This window comes from Schistocerca americana, chromosome 1, assembly GCF_021461395.2.
Source record: "Schistocerca americana isolate TAMUIC-IGC-003095 chromosome 1, iqSchAmer2.1, whole genome shotgun sequence".
Taxonomy (NCBI): domain Eukaryota; kingdom Metazoa; phylum Arthropoda; class Insecta; order Orthoptera; family Acrididae; genus Schistocerca; species Schistocerca americana.
Window position 1 is genome coordinate 386,415,469 of NC_060119.1, and position 21,067 is coordinate 386,436,535.

Consider the following 21,067-nt stretch of genomic DNA (forward strand, 5'->3'; position numbering starts at 1 on the left):
TCTATATTTATGGACCATCGACAATGGCTTTTGCTTTTCTACTGACAAATCCATTTGTGTGAATTACTGATGGCGCAGTTGGTTTCTTCCATCACGTTTACATCTTCGGCGTGTTGCTCTTCTGTTAGTTGAAACTATGAAATTCCTGGGGCTCATACTTGATAGGAAACTTTCTTGGTCCTCCCATGTGACCTATCTCGCCGCCCACTGTACGCAGTCCCTCAACGTCCTATGTATCTGCAGCGGTACTTCATGGGGAGTGGATTGGACCACACTACTCCATTTGTACCAATCCCTTGTATGCACGGATTTAGACTATGGTTGTCCATTTGGCGTTTGGTGCCTTTTACACTAGCCCGGTTGAAAGTCTGTATGCAGAAGCTGCTGCACTACTGAAGTCGTACCACCTTGATTTTCTCCTCAGCATAAATTTGTGCTGTTTGTCTGCCATGCCTGATCACCCATCCTATTCCACCTCTTTCGATGACTCCTTTGACCGCCAGTGTGGGGCACATCTCTCTTCTCTTTTACCTCCTGAAGTTTGCTTTCGATTATTGCTCTGACAGCTTAACTTCACGCTACCTGCCACTTTCCCGATGTATTTGAACCCTTCACCACCTTGGCTTTGTGTGCTGGGCCATGTTCACCTTGGACTTCATTAGCTTCTGAAGAACACTACTCCAGCCTCGTTCTTATCACCGTAAGTTTCTCGACCTTCACCTTCGCACAAAACTTCGTGTACTTTGTGTACGTTGATTGCTCTCGGACTGACTGTGCTGTTGGGTGTATGGTCCCCAATTATTTTCGGTATTGGCTTCTGGAACATTGCTCAGTATTTGTGGCGGAGCTCTTCACACTCTATCAGACCATACAGTACATCCGGTGATACAGGCTTCTCAATTGTGTCATATGCTCCAACTCTCTGCGGCCTTCACAGGCTCTGTAAGCTGTATGCCGTCCATCCCTTGGTGCAATGGGTTCAGGAAAGCTTTCACTTGCTCACTCTTTATGAAGCCATTGTGACGTTTATGTGGGTCCCTGGTCCACATTGATTTGATGGGAAATGCCTTTTTTTAACCACTTACGTTCTCATTTATATTTGCTGTCGTGAGTTATCGGCTGTTTTAGCGAACTACACATGGGCGGTAGCGTGTTTTACTTTGACCTGTCATAGGAATATGGCAAAGGACATTTGAACTTCAGTTCAGGATTTGCATTGTGTCTATGGCTAATTGTATCGACCTTCCTCCAAGACCCTGTTTTTAACTGTCTTTCCTTCTGTCAATTGGACTTAATGTGTAGTCTTTTTAACTCCTTAATTGTCTTCATTTTCTACAGTTGTGGTATGGGAGTGTATGGCTTTAGTTGTTTTTGCACCCTAAAACAAAACAAAGCTTGCTTACAGGTACATAATGCTATAGTCTTGAATGTAATATACACTATCATATGCTCAAGAGGACTCATCACATTGAGTAAAACTAATTTAGTTTCATCAATTAGTTTGATCCATTTACCACCTGGAGATGATAGGTGAACATCAAAATGCTTAGTACTTAACAAGTAAAACAACTGATGTAGAAATTCTCTGTACTTTGTAATTTAACTTTACAGTCGCAGCATCAAAAACAGTCCACTATGGACGAGAATGTGTAAAAGTTTGTGAGTAATCTCAGATAATGTTACTTTACTATTGCTGATTCCAAAATTAAGTTATATAGCAACAGGAAACACTGGTCAACATAATACGCAAGGAGTTATGTACTTGGTGTTATTTTTCAAGAATGTTTCATGCTGCACAAAACTGAAAACTCCACTCTGTGAAGACGAACGTCCCCTTCACACTGAGCTACCACTGTCAGAACATTTTCAGTAGCAGCTTTTACATGACACCACTTGGTGGCGCGTTTGACTGGCCGAACTTTGGTGCACTGCCAGTGAAAAGTCAGCATGTGACGTCAGCGTAGCAGTAGCAGTAATGGCACCAAAACAGCCGCTTGTGGTAGCATCAAAAGCTGATTGCAGCAACTGTTCTCAATAGTGGCGTACATGCTGCACTGTGGGCAAAGCAGATAATACCCTAATGGAAAGCATGTGCTTCTGTGGTAAATGGGGAAGCCCTGCTAATATTTGGTGTGCCACAATTAGAACAGGTGGGGGAACACAAGTCACTGGTACAGGTAATACATTATGTCAGGCACACAAAGTAAAGTGGCTTGGGGAATACTGAATTGAATGATGAAATCCACTGTCCAAGACTCTAAATTTTTGTACTTAACTTAGGTGCAGATTACAAAAATTACCATTTGATTTTAATTTAGTTTTAACTCTCCCCTCCTCTTTGATCCAACCTTGGTCGCATCATTATTTTGACAACATTGTCTACTTGTGTACTGTAATATTTTCCAACTTATTATTGCTATATAACTCAGATTAACAAAAGAAATTATCATGATTAGTTCATTAATTCTGCAAATGTACACTCCTGGAAATGGAAAAAAGAACACATTGACACCGGTGTGTCAGACCCACCATACTTGCTCCGGACACTGCGAGAGGGCTGTACAAGCAATGATCACACGCACGGCACAGCGGACACACCAGGAACCGCGGTGTTGGCCGTCGAATGGCGCTAGCTGCGCAGCATTTGTGCACCGCCGCCGTCAGTGTCAGCCAGTTTGCCGTGGCATACGGAGCTCCATCGCAGTCTTTAACACTGGTAGAATGCCACGACAGCGTGGACGTGAACCGTATGTGCAGTTGACGGACTTTGAGCGAGGGCGTATAGTGGGCATGCGGGAGGCCGGGTGGACGTACCGCCGAATTGCTCAACACGTGGGGCATGAGGTCTCCACAGTACATCGATGTTGTCGCCAGTGGTCGGCGGAAGGTGCACATGCCCGTCGACCTGGGACCGGACCGCAGCGACGCACGGATGCACGCCAAGACTGTAGGATCCTACGCAATGCCGTAGGGGACCGCACCGCCACTTCCCAGCAAATTAGGGACACTGTTGCTCCTGGGGTATCGGCGAGGACCATTCGCAACCGTCTCCATGAAGCTGGGCTACGGTCCCGCACACCGTTAGGCCGTCTTCCGCTCACGCCCCAACATCGTGCAGCCCGCCTCCAGTGGTGTCGCGACAGGCGTGAATGGAGGGACGAATGGAGACGTGTCGTCTTCAGCGATGAGAGTCGCTTCTGCCTTGGTGCCAATGATGGTCGTATGCGTGTTTGGCGCCGTGCAGGTGAGCGCCACAATCAGGACTGCATACGACCAAGGCACACAGGGCCAACACCCGGCATCATGGTGTGGGGAGCGATCTCCTACACTGGCCGTACACCACTGGTGATCGTCGAGGGGACACTGAATAGTGCACGGTACATCCAAACCGTCATCGAACCCATCGTTCTACCATTCCTAGACCGGCAAGGGAACTTGCTGTTCCAACAGGACAATGCACGTCTGCATGTATCCCGTGCCACCCAACGTGCTCTAGAAGGTGTAAGTCAACTACCCTGGCCAGCAAGATCTCCGGATCTGTCCCCCATTGAGCATGTTTGGGACTGGATGAAGCGTCGTCTCACGTGGTCTGCACGTCCAGCACGAACGCTGGTCCAACTGAGGCGCCAGGTGGAAATGGCATGGCAATCCATTCCACAGGACTACATCCAGCATCTCTACGATCGTCTCCATGGGAGAATAGCAGCCTGCATTGCTGCGAAAGGTGGATATACACTGTACTAGTGCCGACATTGCGCATGCGCTGTTGCCTGTGTCTATGTGCCTGTGGTTCTGTCAGTGTGATCATGTGATGTATCTGACCCCAGGAATGTGTCAATAAAGTTTCCCCTTCCTGGGACAATGAATTCACGGTGTTCTTATTTCAATTTCCAGGAGTGTATTTAGACTTTTTGTTAGAAGGGCAGTCCTTTTTATACCGATGTGTAAATTAAACTAACCATTTTTGGGAAACGAACCTGTATACAGGAATAATATGCAAGGAGCGTTACAGTACTCACTAGCATAAAAGGTGCTTTATACTTGCACGTTATGGCACTCATTTCGTATGGTTCGCCCCCTGGCCCTTCACATTTCGACAGTATTAAAAGTCGGGCAGTGATTTGCCTGGGAAACCTGTAATTTTTGGAGGACTTACAAAATATTATAAGAAACTGAAAAATGTCGTGGGTATTTGAACTATTTGTGACCGAAATGAGTCTTTTTCTTTTAAATTGTTTAGGAAGTTGTTCATTAAAGTACATTCAGTTTGGTGTAGTTCCATAAGGGAAGGCAAAGCAGTGCATTTACTAAGGCTCACAGTGATATTCAACTTAAATACAGCGCTATGCTTAAAGTGCGCAGGAGCCGTAGTGTAAAGAGTTCCCATTTTGAAACGCCTCTGTCTTTATCAAATTGTATTAATTATTGAAATGGCTTTATTTTTTAATCCAAATATAAAAGTAACCATTTTTAGTTTCTTAAATTGCAGATCTTTCAAAGTCCAATTTTGAAAAATAAGGAATGTAAGAATATATTTGCAAAATGATGAACAAACCTATGCATGAATGCAACAACATATCAGTGCGCTTGTAAGTTACTCTGTGGTTCCATGTCATTGGGCAGTTGAATGGTCTCTTATGGTACCATAGGACTCTGTCTCAGGATTTAACATCATAGAACAAAGAAATTCATATGTTTGTCTGCTAGCTAAATTTGGTATTGTGCAAAATTGTGAACACTATAATGTGACTATTTTAGGTGGCGCCTGTTCTGAACTATGGTTACGTAAGACACTGGTTGGGGTCAGGCTTGAACTACCTCATTTACGACATTGCCAACCACAGCAAGCAATTGCACAGTAGTTGTCACGAAGTGGTTTCTGCACTCCACTTTGCTTTGTTTTGTGCATAGCACTTTATTTTCATATCTTCATTTAAAATGAGCAAAGAGACTAGTGCTGATCCATCATGGTGTTTTGAGTGAGTGTCTCATGACACCAGAAGTAATCTGTGATCTGTGTGATGGTTCTACTCTTCCAGAAAGATAGAACGTGGTTGTAGGCTGGCTGCGAGAGAGAAATGGGGCTTATTCCCCATGCACAGCTGCTCACCTACCGGACATTCGAATTTCTCTTTTGTTCATGCTCAGTGGTCACTGCTACATCGTGTTCACACTAGAGCGACCATGCCAAGAGTCTTCGTGTAAAGCACATACTAAGTTGTGGCTCCCCTCCCCTGCCAGTCCAACTTCCAATCTTAAGTATCTCATTGGTTCTACCTGTAGCATTGTCAAGGTGGATTGCACAGCCCACAAAAGTGCACTGTAATAAGCTACAATTTCAAAAACAGTGCTCTGCAGATTTTTGTCGTTATCATGTTTGGTGGAAAAAGAAAAGTAATGTCAAGAAAAACCGTAAATTAAAATCATTCTGTACATTGGCGAGAAAATTATGCTTTTTGTCAACAAAAACAATAATTTGCTGACAGCTTAAATAGAGGCAAAAGAAGAATAACAGTCAGACACTCTTATTATAGGGAATAAAAATTATGTATTCTCATTGATTATTATTTTATCTCCAACATACCCCGCCCCACCACCACCGCCCGCCCTTCCCCACCATTTAGCAAGACAAACTTTAAAATTTACATGTCTAACCATTTACATACTAAAACTGAAACTAGGTATGTCTGGAAAGTAAGTTTCCTTTCATTCTACCGCCACTGTAGCACTAGTGTCGCGGTTCCCCACATTTACACTTGTCCCTCTGGTTCATTGTCTTTCCACTGACTTCATTACAGCCAGATTGTGTTGCCTTTACATTTGTTAGTGATCGTTTAAAATGTTTAAGGATTCTCTGAGCCTTCCAACTTTAGTGCATTCTGTAATACGGTTTTTGAACACAAATAATGTTAAGCCAGCTGAAATTTTTGGTGAAACTGTAATGACTGCTGTAACGGTGAGAAATCAGGTAAAACAATTTAATGATGAATGAAGTAATGGCCATGGCAAAGCACAGAGTGGATGGCCTTCAGTTGTCAGTGAAGGTTAACTTGAGAAATTGAATGAGAAAATTTGTGAAGACAGACAGTTCACAATGGGAATGCTTTGTGATGAGTTTCTTTAAATTTCAAAAACTATTTTGCTTGAGATTGTCACAAATTGCTTAAATTTTCACAAATTGTGTTCCTGTTGGGATCCGAAAAAACTTATGGCTGTCCATAAAATGAAGCAACTTGGCAGTACTTTGACATTTCTTACTTGATGAAGTGGCAATGGAGATGAACTGTTAAACAGAATTGTGACCGGTGATGAAACTTGGGTATGTCATGTCATGCTCCAGAATCTAAGGAACGGAGGCACTCACAATCCCCCCCAAAAAAACATGAGTTTAAAACAATGTTGCCACACAAAAAATTATGTTTACTGTGTTCTGGCACAGAGAGATCATTCTGCTTGTTGAGCTCTCAATAATGTTTATTTTACCAAAAATATGTGTTACACTTTCTAAAAATAACTGATGAAGAAATGCAAGAGTTTTGTGATCTTTGAACATGCTCATCAGTAACATTCATTCATGATGTTTAATCATTTCTGAGAAACAATCTCAATGAAAAATTCGCAAACTCCAACTACTTGGTTAAAACAATTTCCTGTCTCACCACATTACTTTTGCAGTGTGAATGCAAAGTTGGGCTTCTCTGCTGTGAGTAGTGTGTTTATACCATCTGCTAACATGAAATAGGAATGAGTTTTTTTTACAATGGAAGTACATTTTATATATTTAAATTCATTTGTAGTATTAATAGATCTACTGGTTTTGGCTATTTCAACACTGCCCCATGGAACATGGGACCTCGTCACTAGATGGCTAGATGCAGATAGTATAGGCTGCCCCAAGGTAGCCCTGTTATACTGGACCTATGGATATGTGAGACCCTTCACCGCTCCTGACTGTTGGAACTCGGCAAGGGCAGTTTGATCGTGTAGGCTACGGCCAAGCTACCTTATTATTCCTATGTCAGCAATTTATCCACTGCTGCCCACGGTCAGGCATCCGAGCTGATGCTGCATGAATCCACACTAAAATTTTGTTCACTCATTCTTCCTGTTGATGCCAGAAGTCAGGCTGGCTGAGAACATGACTCAGATAACACTGTGACTCACATCTTATGCCAGTCTGAAGGCTGCGTCTTTATGAACATACCTCCTTACCTTAATACAGGAACATTCCAGACAGTTCACCTCTGGGCTTGACACAGATGTAGTAAGTTGAGAAACTGTGATAAAAATAGGCTAAGGAAGGAGTTTGATTAGCCTGCGAGCAAGTATAGAAAAAGATATGGTACAAAGACAATTTATTATTGTGACACACTAGTATCTGATAATGTTGCAGTTTAATGTATCTGTAGGTATAGGTGTACTCACTTGGTTTGAGAACAAGCAAAGCATTTCGTAATCAAATCAATCTGTAGCGCCATTATTCACTGTTGAAAGTTTTATTAAACAATGGAAAATAGACTTTGGAAGGCTGTCTGCGTCTTAACAGGCTGCACGTGTTTGAAATTTACTCCAGTTGTGGGCATGCTATCTGACACTGTACTGCAACCTGTAGATGCTGATCTCACATCGCCATCGACCAGCAGAATCCCTACACTGTGCAAAAGCAAAGCTCTAACACAAGCCATTGTGACCCCGTATTTGTTACCGTAGCTGAGCCTTGTAATGTCTTAGATCAATAGACATACCATGGCTGATAAGAATTTAGATATTGCTAACACTTCTTGTAGACTATCAACCATTAGTTACTGTGGAATTTATTCTTATCTTCATATCTTTTCTCTGTCAAGACTACCAGCATGTACCACAAAATTTTTCTTCCATCTCCCATTTAACTTTGATGAATGAGTCCATCCTTTATGCTGATAGGTGTCCTCATGCATTTATTGCATCCTACATTTTTTGGAAAATGGATGTTCACCTATCCTACATCAAGGTTTTATAACATTCTCAACATATTGCACAGAGCTTTCATCTCATGACATGACTGTGACTGCTGTTCCATGCTAAGTGTGAAAGCCAATTTTCAATTAACATAAAATTTACGTTGTTCTGTAAGATGTGGAATGCGGTATGGGCACAAAGATTCCATAGTAACATGACGTGTAATCGTAACCAAATTGTTATGCATTGTGGGGAATTTTCTTTAGTGAAATCTTAGTATGAGCTATCCTCAGAGGGTTTCCCACTAGATGGGACATTCGCAAAGGACTGAGTCCAAAGGAATGGTTTACTAAACTGAACAGTAGGCCCTAGGAACAACTTGTAAGGCACAGTTGTTCACCACTTCCTTCAAATCAGTGTCATTCCCACCTTAATCTTGTTCCTCATTACCGTTACACTGTTCCTCGTTCCTGCTTTGGTCTCTTCATAGTTCCGTTTCTGCTGTTTCCACATTGGGCTCGTTTGATCATTCTCATTCTGTGTTAGGTATTCTCCTGTTCCCCATTCTAGCCCCAACGTTGGTCATTCAGTTGTAGTTCCTTTTATTCATTGTGTTCAGCTGTTCTTGTTCAATTTCAAACCCTTCTGGAAGTCTCAACTTGTAATTCTTTGCATATGCTGTTCAGCATTCACAACTAATAATTTATAACTTTGTTTAAATTAAAATGAACAAGAAGTCCCAGTTTGCTGGAACTCATTTTTGATATGCCTGTGCATGTTTTGAAAAGTGCCCATATTTTTTACTTAAGTATTGCAAAATGACAATAATCAATGGCAGTATAGAAGATTTTTTGTAATTAACACCAATTAGTTGCTAAAAAATAATATTTTGAACTGAAATTAAATGAATTTAGGAAAACAGTTCCATGTACCATTTTCACATTCGAGCTGGTAACACATTAAGGTGGTTAAAGGGCAGTTGGACAGCCTGGAGTCAGTCTATTCTTTTTTGTTCATTCAAGTCACCAACTTTTCTTAGCTCCGATTACAAACATTTCTGATCACGCTTGAGTTTGACATATATACAATAGTTATCTAACAAGGAGGACCTTACAGACAGGCCCTCCTTGATTTTCTTCTTACTTCTATAACTTGAAGGGCACTGGCCAGACATTAACTTTCTAAAGCACTTCTCAAAAAACTTGATACATCAGCTTCGAAGATTGGGAGATTTCTAAGCTTTTGATAAGTGTAAAACAGTTTCTGTAGGCTTTTTGATTATTGCTTTGAAATCAGATGAAAATAAGAATGGCAAAGTGCTGTACATATAACCAATTTAATACGAGGAACCTTCCTTTAAGGTAATTGCATGGACATTTTTGATGCCAAGCGTAATATTGTAATGCTGAGCATTAATTATCATCTTATATTCTATTGGATTATACTATTTTTATAGACTAATTCCTTTTTTCTTTCAGGTTGCTGAGCGTGCTTTGTACTTCTGGAACAATGAATACATCATGAGTTTAATAGAAGAACACAACAATGTGATAATGCCAATAATGTTTCCAGCTCTGTACCGAATAAGTAAGGAACACTGGAATCAGACTATTGTGGCCCTTGTGTACAATGTGCTCAAAACATTCATGGAGATGAATAGCAAGTTGTTTGATGAGCTCACAGCTTCATATAAAGCTGACAGGCAGAAGTAAGTAAGCATGACTCACATAAATTGTAGAACTTTGCTATCAATTGTTGTGTGACAAAGGAGAATTGAATATTAGATGTTAGCTTAGTTTCAGGCAAACTTCCAACTCCTTCCCTCATTTTTCCCCCATCCCCCCCATCCTAGAAAAACAAAACATCTTCACAGACCTTTCAGAAAAAATATTCAGTTGTTAATAGTTCACCGAAGTACCCAATGACACTTGTGATTCACACAGGCTTCCGTAAAAAGAACTGTGAGAAATTGGTTGGTTGGTTAGTTCTTCCCTTATGTTGCAAAAGGTGAAAAGTCATGATCAATACATGAATTCTGTAGTGAACATGCATACAGTTATTCAGTTTGTAAGGACTGCTCTGTACCCATATTTTGCTGTAATAAGTTATTTTGTAACAGTAGAAGGAAATTTTCCCTCCTCCCTTTCAGTCTGTTGTATAGATGATTACTTTACACACCTTGAAACAATGTAAAAGCCACTTTATCAGAATGAAAAACACCTATGGTTTCTTATGTAAATAAAATGGGGACATCTCAAGAGCTGAGCCGATACTCATTTTGTTATTCGGTGCTTTGTGTGGCTCAGCTATAAACCATTACCGGTGTGCTGGAAAAAAATACATGTAAAAATTTGTTATTTTGTTCCAGTGCACCAGACCAAACTTTGGCCAATAACAAATGATTAATGACGAGATTGAGGTTTGCAGCGTATCGAAGGTAACTGTGTTGATCATTTTTGTTAAGTTAGTTCATCTACACAGGTTGTAGACACTTATTTCAGATTTTGTTTAAGGAGGTTGGGAAATAATTTTGGTCAGATTATAATTCTATACTCTACATTCTTCAGTACTACCAGCCCTAATTTACTTTGGTCTTTACACTCAACTTCTGTGAAGAAATTTCTGATGTTTAATTATCTGAGCTCATCATACTATCAATTTGCTTTCCCATTTGTTTGTATTGAGAGAGAAATGTTGCTATTTCTTTTAGCAGTTGGATTTCTTGTATCCCGCTATTGTTGTCATATTTCATGGGGCTGTTAGCTTTTTTGTAACATTGTGATTCATTTCGCCCTCTGAAATTTGGGAGTACTTTGTTGTGGCATCATCTGATAAACTGTTTCTTCATCGTAGAACTTCTTTTATCCCCGTGTTAGAACTAATAACTTTTCTTGTATTCTTGCTTGTATAAATGTGTAGATTACGTTTAAGAACTATTTCTCCCTTCCTTTCCTTCAACTATAGTGGTAACCTTCTGGGTCTTAGATGGCTTTGTGTACTTCTGTGATTGTTGAAAAAAGAAACCTTTACCTGTCCTTAAAAGTCTCCCCTCTGTTAAAGTAATTTGTCTTGTGTTTGTTTCGTCATCTATGTGACTTGGCAGTTAACTACTAGTATGTGAAAGTACATAATTCTAATTTTACATTTATGTCCTTCACTCTGATAGTTTGAAATAGAGACGAAGAGGAGGTACAGGTGTTGGTGACTAGCTGTTTGTACTTCTTTTTCCAGAAGTTAATAATTAGACTCAATATGTCTTCACAAAGAAGAAAAGTCTGAGATACATTTGGTGATATTCTTCAAGATTAATCTACTGAAGTTGTGTTAGTAATGAGAGAAGTTACAGATAAAGTTGCGTTTCATCAAATATATATCTGTACTCAAAGGAAGAGTACAAACCATCTTCAGTGATGGAACACTGCGACCTTTCAAGGCCTCCCTGTATTCGGGCCTGGCTTATTTACAACATTAATCCTTAACTTGTACGTGAAAATACTGTAACACATAGACAGCCCCTCCAAGACTGTCCCCTCTCCCCCCCCCCCCCCCTCCCCACCCCCTCTCCCCCAAGTGGTCTAAAAAATACAGTTATGAGAGTAATAATTTTGAAATTAAAAATAAATCAGTCAGGAGTGACAGCTGACTTCTTTACCTGTTCGGTTTGACCTTTTAGGATTAGTACTTGAAATTACAGCAACGACACGTGTGTAATGAACAACTTTATTCATAAAAGGACCGCACACTGAACAAGGAACACACACAGGCAGAGAACACACACAGACAGAGAACACACACTGCTAGGACAACTGTGTACATAACAACATCTGTGGACACCAACGATATTATGTGGCGGTAAAATTGGAATCTCAACACGCCTCCTCAATTTTTACACACAGGTATAAATTGATGAACTTGAGTCCTTAAGTTTGTGGTTCTAGGTTTGCAGTCAGAGTCCAACAACACACATCTCGTGATTCGCCGCAGGAAGGGCCTTCGTCAGCACGTCTGCTACCATGTCTTCTATTGACCGATATATATCTGCACTCAAAGGAAGAGTACAAACCACCTTCAGTGATGGAACACTGCGACCTTTCATCGCATCACTGTGGGGGTCCGGATGGGGGTTTGTCGGGGACGGCCAGCTCGTCCCACGCATCCCCTGATCGGACTACGACTGTGGTTGCCCGGGATACTGCCCGCATTGAGGCTGATCCCTCACCTGTGGTAGAGTGGGAGGTCGTCTCAAGGTGTGGCAGGGGGCGAAAGACATTCCAGAGGGCTGAACGGAAAGCCTCTCCAGTTTGTCTGACGAACCGGTTTCAGGCTCTGTCTCAGGCTGATACTGATTTTCGGCCTGACATGGCTGCTTGTCCTGTTCCAGAGGTTGCCCCTCAGTCTGCAAGATCCGGGCAGTCGCAGAGGGTGGGCTTACTGGTAGTTGGGAGCTCCAGCGTCAGGCGCGTAATGGGGCCCCTTAGGGAAATGGCAGCAAGAGAGGGGAAGAAAACCAATGTGCACTCCGTGTGCATACTGGGGGGAGTCATTCCAGATGTGGAAAGGGTCCTTCCGGATGCCATGAAGGGTACAGGGTGCACCCATCTGCAGGTGGTCGCTCATGTCAGCATCAATGATGTGTGTCGCTATGGATCGGAGGAAATCCTCTCTGGCTTCCGGCGGCTATCTGATTTGGTGAAGACTGCCAGTCTCGCTAGCGGGATGAAAGCAGAGCTCACCATCTGCAGCATCGTCGACAGGACTGACTGCGGACCTTTGGTACAGAGCCGAGTGGAGGGTCTGAATCAGAGGCTGAGACGGTTCTGCGACCGTGTGGGCTGCAGATTCCTCGACTTGCGCCATAGGGTGGTGGGGTTTCGGGTTCCGCTGGATAGGTCAGGAGTCCACTACACGCAACAAGCGGCTACACGGGTAGCAGGGGTTGTGTGGCGTGGGCTGGGTGGTTTTTTAGGTTAGATGGCCTTGGGCAAGTACAGAAAGGGCAACAGCCTCAACGGGTGCGGGGCAAAGTCAGGACATGCGGGGACCAAGCAGCAATCGGTATTGTAATTGTCAACTGTCGAAGCTGCGTTGGTAAAGTACCAGAACTTCAAGCGCTGATAGAAAACACCGAAGCTGAAATCGTTATAAGTACAGAAAGCTGGCTTAAGCCAGAGATAAATTCTGCCGAAATTTTTACAAAGGTACAGGACGGTGTTTAGAAAGGATAGATTGCATGCAACCGGTGGTGGAGTGTTCGTCGCTGTTAGTAGTAGTTTATCCTGTAGTGAAGTAGAAGTGTATAGTTCCTGTGAATTATTATGGGTGGAGGTTACACTCAACAACCGAACTAGGTTAATAATTGGCTCCTTTTACCAACTTCCCGACTCAGCAGCATTAGTGGCAGAATAACTGAGAGAAAATTTTGAATACATTTCACATAAATTTTCTCAGCATGTTATAGTCTTAGGTGGAGATTTCAATTTACCAGATATAGACTGGGACACTCAGATGTTTAGGACTGGTGGTAGGGGACAGAGCATCGAGTGACATTATACTGAGTGCACTATCCGAAAATTACCTCGAGCAATTAAACAGAGAACCGACTCGTGGAGATAACATCTTGGACCTACTGATAACAAACAGACCCGAACTTTTCGACTCTGTATGTACAGAACAGGGAATCAGTGATCATAAGGCCGTTGCAGCATCCCTGAATATGGAAGTTAATAGGAGTATAAAAAAAGGGAGGAAGGTTTATCTGTTTGGTAAGAGTAATAGAAGGCAGATTTCAGACTACCTAACAGATCAAAACGAAAATTTCTGTTCCGACACTGACAATGTTGAGTGTTTATGGAAAAAGTTCAAGGCAATCGTAAAATGCGTTTTAGACAGGTACGTGCCGAGTAAAACTGTGAGGGACGGGAAAAACCCACCGTGGTACAACAACAAAGTTAGGAAACTACTGCGAAAGCAAAGAGAGCTCCACTCCAAGTTTAAACGCAGCCAAAACCTCTCAGACAAACAGAAGCTAAACGATGTCAAAGTTAGGGCAAGGAGGGCTATGCGTGAAGCGTTCAGTGAATTCGAAAGTAAAATTCTATGTACCAACTTGACAGAAAATCCTAGGAAGTTCTGGTCTTACGTTAAATCAGTAAGTGGCTCGAAACAGCATATCCAGACACTACGGGATGATGATGGTATTGAAACAGAGGATGACACGCGTAAAGCTGAAATACAAAACACCTTTTTCCAAAGCTGTTTCACAGAGGAAGACCGCACTGCATTTCCTTCTCTAAAATCTGATTATATGATAGCGGAACAAACACTGGTAGCAGTTACTTCTGTAAAATATCTGGGAGTATGCGTGCGGAACGATTTGAAGTGGAATGATCATATAAAATTAATTCTTGGTAAGGCGGGTACCAGGTTTAGATTCATTGGGAGAGTGCTTAGATAATGTAGTTCATCAACAAAGGAGGTGGCTTACAAAACACTCGTTCGACCTATACTTGAGTATTGCTCATCAGTGTGGGATCCGTACCAGATCGGTTTGACGGAGGAGATAGAGAAGATCCAAAGAAGAGCGGCGCGTTTCGTCACAGGGTTATTTGGTAACCGTGATAGCGTTACGGAGATGTTTAATAAACTCAAGTGGCAGACTCTGCAAGAGAGGCGCTCTGCATCGCGGTGTAGCTTGCTCGCCAGGTTTCGAGAGGGTACATTTCTGGATGAGGTATCGAATATATTGCTTCCCCGTACTTATACCTCCCGAGGAGATCACGAATGTAAAATTAGAGAGATTAGAGCGCGCACGGAGGCTTTCAGACAGTCGTTCTTCCCGCGAACCATACGCGACTGGAACAGGAAAGGGAAGTAATGACAGTGGCACGTAAAGTGCCCTCCGCCACACACCGTTGGGTGGCTTGCGGAGTATAAATGTAGATGTAGATGTAGATATTCCAGTTTCAGTGGATAATCTAGCAGGGCCTGGCGAATGAAGTGGTACTTTATGTGAATATGTTTTGTCTTTGAGTGGGAAACTGGATTATTTGACAATTTTCCAGCTGACTGGTTGTCATTGAACAGTACAATATTTGACAGCTCCGCTAGACTCAGCTCCTTCACGGTGGTTCATAGGTGAATCACTTCCTTTGCTGCTTCGGAGATACTCATATACTCAGCCTCAGTTGATGAAAGAGCGACGGTCCTCTGCTTGTGTGAACACCATGAGATTGCTGACATGCACAAGATGAAGTGTAACCAGTATACGACTTCCTGTCAGCATCAGAATTTCCCAACTCAGCATCTGCAAAACCGAATATTCCCTTGTTATCCTTGACGTAGGTTAGTTTCTTGTCAATTGTTCCCTTGAGGTATCTAAGGATTTGTTTAGCTGCCTGCCAGTGAACAAGATCATGGCTGTTTTGTATTGGCTTAGCTTGTTGACTGCATGGCATATATCAGGGTGAGTGCCAATGACGATGTACATCAACGCTCCGAGCAGTTCCCTGAACAGATACTGGGTCCCATCCGCTGTACCTGCAGCTGTAACATCCAGTTTGATCACTGTCGCAAACGGGGCTCTTACGGGCTTGCAGTCATCCATTCGGAATCGGTGTAAAACTTCTCTGATGTAGCCACTTTCACACTGCGTGAGTTTGTCAACAGACTGATTTACGTCAATGCCCAGGTAGCATTTCACAGGACCAAGATCCTTGACATCGAATCTGACAGATAACTTGTCCTGGATTTGCCTTGTCCTTTCCGGGTCTGATGATGCAATTATGATGTCGTCAACATAAGTGAGCAGGAAGAATTGAGAATTTCCCACACTGCCCACATATACACAAGGATCTTCACTAGTGGGCTGCAATCCAATTGACATTAATGTGGCGTTTAATTTGGCATGCCACTGTCTGCCAGCTTGGCGCAGTCCGTAGATGGCTTTTGTAAGCTTGCACACTTTGTCACCAGATTTCAACTTCTGGAGCATATCATCTGCCTTTTTGGCTATGTAATGGTCCTCCTCAACATCTCTCATCTTCTGTAAGAACTTGGCTAATGAGTACGGCTGTTCCATGAAGATTTCAGTATCTATTTCACCTTTGAGGAATGCAGTGGTGATACCCAGCTGCGAGACATGCAAGTTAAACTTCACTGCCAGAGCAATGAGGAGTCTGAATGATTCCATTCTTTCAACTGGAGAGAATGTTTCCACAAAGTCAACTCCGGGTCTTTGGTTGAATCCTCGTGCAACTATTCTGGCCTTTCTTCGTAGCAAGGATCCATCACTGCCATATTTGTTTCTTAAGACTGTTCTGCAGTCAATTATTTTTCTGTTTGCTGGTCTGTCCACGATGTCCCAGGTTTCATTCTTGACTAGCGACTTGACTTTATCGTATATAGCGCTAAACCATTCTTGACTATCTGGACCATTCAATGCACCCTCAACACTGATTTCTGTTGCATTAGCAGCAAAGTTGATGTCATGACTTGAAACATCTGGTGCAAGCTGTGGAGCAGGTGTGACAATTGAGAAATTGCTGTCCTCGTCACATGACAGGTTATCATCTGAAATGATATCGTGTGGTAGCGAGGTGACTTCTTCTTCTTCTTCTTCTTCTTCTTCTTCTTCTTCTTCAAAACCGTAAAGTGGTTCTTCATCAGAGAATGATTCTGACACACAGCTTCTGTTGTCACTCAAGTCTCCTGGTGAAAGGTCCATGCAGATGCATTTTCTTTGGCAATGATGTTGTTCATCTGCAGAGAGGTCTATATAGGTTTGCTTGGGTTCAAAACTGTTATGATCAAGGAACCTGACATCTCGTGATGTGTGTGTCTTGTGGTCTTTTGGCACCCACACACGATAGGTACTTGAATGGTCTGAGTAGCCTACGAAGATTCCTTGCTTGCCTCTCAGATCAAACTTCCCCTTATTTGACGATTTGTCTAGGATGAGGACACTTTCACCGAATACACGAAGGTGTGACAGGTCTGGTTTCTTCTTCATCCACTTTTCATATGGAATTCCACCTGAAAGTCCTTTGGTTAGGCAGCGATTTCAGATGTGGTTGGTTGTGTTAATAGCTTCGGCCAAAAGTGATGGTGGCTGTCCAGACACTCCAGACTCCAGCATCATGCAGTGAGCCACTTCAACCGGGGATCGGTTCTTTCATTCAGCAACATCATTCTGCTGTGGTGTATAAGGAACTGTTTGACGTCACTGTATTCCTGGCGCTTGGAAGATGGAGTCCATCCTTTCGTTGCAGTATTCCTTGCTGTTATCTGACTGGAAAGATTTGATTTTACACCCAGTCTGATTTTCACCAAAGTTCTTGAATTCAACAAATCTGTCCACAACTTCCCCCTTGTGTCGAAGAAAGTAGACTTGACACAATCTGCTGTGGTCATCTGTGAAGGTTACAAAATATCTTGCACCACCTAGAGATTTTTCTCTCATTGGCCCACAGACATCTGAATGCACTAACTCCAGAAGCTCACTTTTGTTTTCATCCCGCCTGGTGAAAGGGGTGGATGTGATCTTTCCTTCAAGACATATAGTGTACTTGGTGAAGTCTGCATCACTGAATTTCAAGCCTGTCACATACTCATCGTTGAGCATTGTAATCATATCTCCCGAGTTCAAGTGTCCTAATCGAGCGTGCCAGATTTGCGTGTCACTTTTCGTAATTTTTGTCTCGGCAGCTGTACAGGCCTTTGGGCTGTTTTCATGCAAGTAAAACAGGTTACCAACTCTATTTGCAATCACTTTAACTTTATCGTTAGTGTCCCTTATAACTGCATGATTTTTCTCAAAGGTTACAGTGTGATTGCTGTCCACAACCTTTGCGACTGAGATTAGATTGGTTCCGAGTTTTGGCACATACAAAGTGTTTTTCAGCATAATGGAGTTGGTATCACTGGCCGAGATTTTGATGCATACGTCACCTTTAGCCGTCACTTGCGTAGCACTGTTGTCTGTGAGCGTTAAACTTCTTGCGCTTTGATTACGCTTGTGAACACTTTAGGGTTGTTACACATGTGTGATGTGCAACCACTGTCTATACACCACAAACGTTTGGTCCTGAGACTTCGGAGCCAGTTCGTTAATGGAAAAACAGCAGTGAGCTTCATCGATTTTATTTGCAGCTTGCGCAATCAGCTTGCTTTTGAAGAAACACTCTTCTTCTTTGTGGCCTTTCTTGTTGAAAAACTGCACCTGAATGATGATTTTTCCTGCCTTGGCTTCTGTTTTGATTTTTGTTCCAATTTGGTGCAGTCACTTATTGCACTTTTTGATTTGTTTACAAAAGGTTTAGGCCCGACCGGTTTGACAAACATCATAGCACTCGCATTTTCACTGTCCATCTGAACTCTCGCGTTGTTTTCTTCTGAGATTTTCACTTTTAGTGTCTCAACATCGGGTACGTTATCACGAGATTCGATTGCACACCTAAAAGTATCGTAACTATCTGGCAAACTGTAGAGCAACATTATCAACAATAAATCATCGTTTATACCGACGTCCATTCCTTGTAATTTGTCCACTGCATCGAAGAATTCATTAAGATGCCGTGTTATATCGTCACTAGGTTGCATCTCGTAAAGAGTAAGATGTTTCAGTAGCGTTGGTTTGCGAGCAGGTCCTTTGGATGCGTAAATTGATTAAAGTTTGAGCCATGCCTGACGTGATGTGCTGCAGTTCTTCACTTGCTTCAGTTCTGTGGGGCTGATGGATAGAGTGAGGTCTGCCTTCACCTTCCTGTCTGCAGCCAACTACGCTTTGTACGCGTCTTGTGCAGCGGCGAGTGCAGCACCTTCACCAGTCACTGCAGGTTGCAGTATGTCTTCAGATACATACCCCCACGTGTCGTTCATGACGAGTTCTGCTTCGACTTGAATTCTTCATGTGTCGTAGTTATCACATGATAACGTTTCCACTCGAACTCTGTGTGCAGCAGCCATGTGCGCTATATTTGTCGCGTTAACGGACTCAGTTTATTCCCGCACTTCAGCTTACAAATTTCCGTTTCCATATAAATGAAGAGTATCGCTTTTACCGATTGCGTGACCTGGGCACATAACCTGTTAGGATTAGGACTTGAAATTAAGGCAGTGGCACGTGTTAAACGAACAACTTTATTCATAAAAGGACCGCACACAGACAGAGAACACACACTGCTAGGACAACTGTGTACATAACATCATCTGTGAACACCAACGATATTATGCGGCAGTAAAATTTGAATCTCAACATGACCCGATTGCTGCAACGTTTCTGCTGTTGCGTGATTAAAAACTTTGCAACCCCGTTGTATAGATATTTTGCAGCTGAGCCATCATAAATCTCAATTGTGATGATGCAGGACTTCCTAGAAGCTCTGGAAAAATATAAGGATAATATAAATCTTCAGTTAGAATTACCTGTTCTTACTATGATAACCATTGTAACGGCACACTTGTACTGAGACACTCTGTACTCTTTTAAATGACTGTTCCCAGTACTGGGCTTTATTTTTAGTGTGTATGACCAAATGGGAGAGTTTGCATTCCACTTTAGACAATTGGCAAAGGTTGTAACTCGTTTTTATGATACGTCTCAACCTAATGCCAATTTTATTAATGTCGTTGTCGTCGAAACACATTTACTTCACTTTTTACATTCCAGGCTGGTGAAATACTTGCATTTCACATAGTTTAATGTTTCCAATATTTCTTCTAAACTAATGTAAGTCTTGTTACTTTGTGTTTTACACCAAGTCCACAGTTGTATACTTCTCGCTTCCACAACTGTCAAAATCGAACTGATGTACTAGCTGCAAACATGTTATTTTATGCTTTCAAAATTGCTTTGGAGAAATAATGCTCCATCTGAAATTGATATGATTTTTGAGTAGTAGTGCATCCTAAGATGAGAAAGCTTCTCGTTAGTGGTATATCATTGCTAATGAGAAAAATGGACCGTGCATCTTGTGTTGCTATTAGTTCACCTGGAAAGATTACGACTGGCATCTAGTAGTGTCAAATACTGTTTCCAGTATGTGTCTAATGTGGGTGCTTCTGACCTTGAGATATTAAATCATCTCCTTCACTCATTATTTCATTCCTGTGTTTCTTCACCATTTGATGAATATATCAATTGTGCTAAAAGTGAGAAATTGAATTCTTTCTGTTCATGGATATCATTGTAATATTGTGTCATGTCTCTTTAATACATTTCAGTAGTTTACAGCAAATGTTTGGTGGGACAGATGTGTCATTCCACATTTAACAGTGTGTAGAATGTGGAGGAAATTGTGTGCAGTTACAAAAAGAAATGTTGCCTTTAATTAGAGAAACCAGTGATGACAAACTGATTATATTCTTGTCAAGTCTGCACCCAGATCATACAGTCATTTAGACACAGTACATTGGCCATCCATGTGCTAACACCGTCAGGTGAGGACACTGTTTGCTAAATCTCATCAGAACTGATTCATGCTGTGAAAACACCAACGCTGCCCTCATAATTCCACATTTTACTTAAGGTATAGCCCATGTCTCTATCTGTGTCCCTCGGGTAGACAGTGCTCTGCCTCTGCAGAGTTCTCAAGTTGTGTAATTGTGTGTGGTAGTGGTGCTCAACACAGCTGCAATAAACACCAGTACAAATTCTCTGGCCAAAATACATTTTTACACAACAGCAAGGGATTCTGACAATACCAGACATCCTCAGTTCTAGCTCATCTGTAACCATGCCAAGGAGAGTTCTAATCTTGGCAGGCAAATGAAACACACTTTTAATATTGTACTTAATACTACGTTGACCACACAAACCGCAGTTGGACTGTGGTCTCACCAATCGGCCACCTCCACCTTCTTTGATCCATGTATTCTTCCCACGCTGGTCCTATTATGCTAGTATCCTGTCGTATACTATCACCACATGACCCATGTTTACATTTAGTGATTTTGCTGTTTCCTCTTTGTTTGCAGCTCCCATGTCAAATGAATACAAAACGGATTTCTGTGGCCAGAAGCTATCCAGTGAATTAAAATACATTCACATAATTACGGAAGGCTAGAATATATTATTAGTTTCAGTTTTCTGATTTTATTTTATTTCGACATTTTTTGCAGTCAAGTGCTA

General features: G+C 42.1%; 1 protein-coding gene across 2 annotated transcripts in view; it reads left to right on the forward strand.

The window, feature by feature from the left end:
- LOC124601423 (serine/threonine-protein phosphatase 2A 56 kDa regulatory subunit epsilon isoform) overlaps window positions 1-21,067 on the forward strand; it is a 291,150-nt gene that overhangs the window by 253,214 nt on the left and 16,869 nt on the right. The window contains exons 9-10 of one of the 2 annotated variants that reach the window (XM_047136244.1): window positions 9,420-9,649; window positions 10,310-10,378. In XM_047136244.1, the coding sequence (XP_046992200.1) occupies window positions 9,420-9,649; window positions 10,310-10,343 (264 nt within the window). In that variant the 3' untranslated portion in view covers window positions 10,344-10,378. The remainder of the gene's footprint in view (window positions 1-9,419; window positions 9,650-10,309; window positions 10,379-21,067) is intronic. The other variant, XM_047136243.1, reaches the window with a different exon arrangement.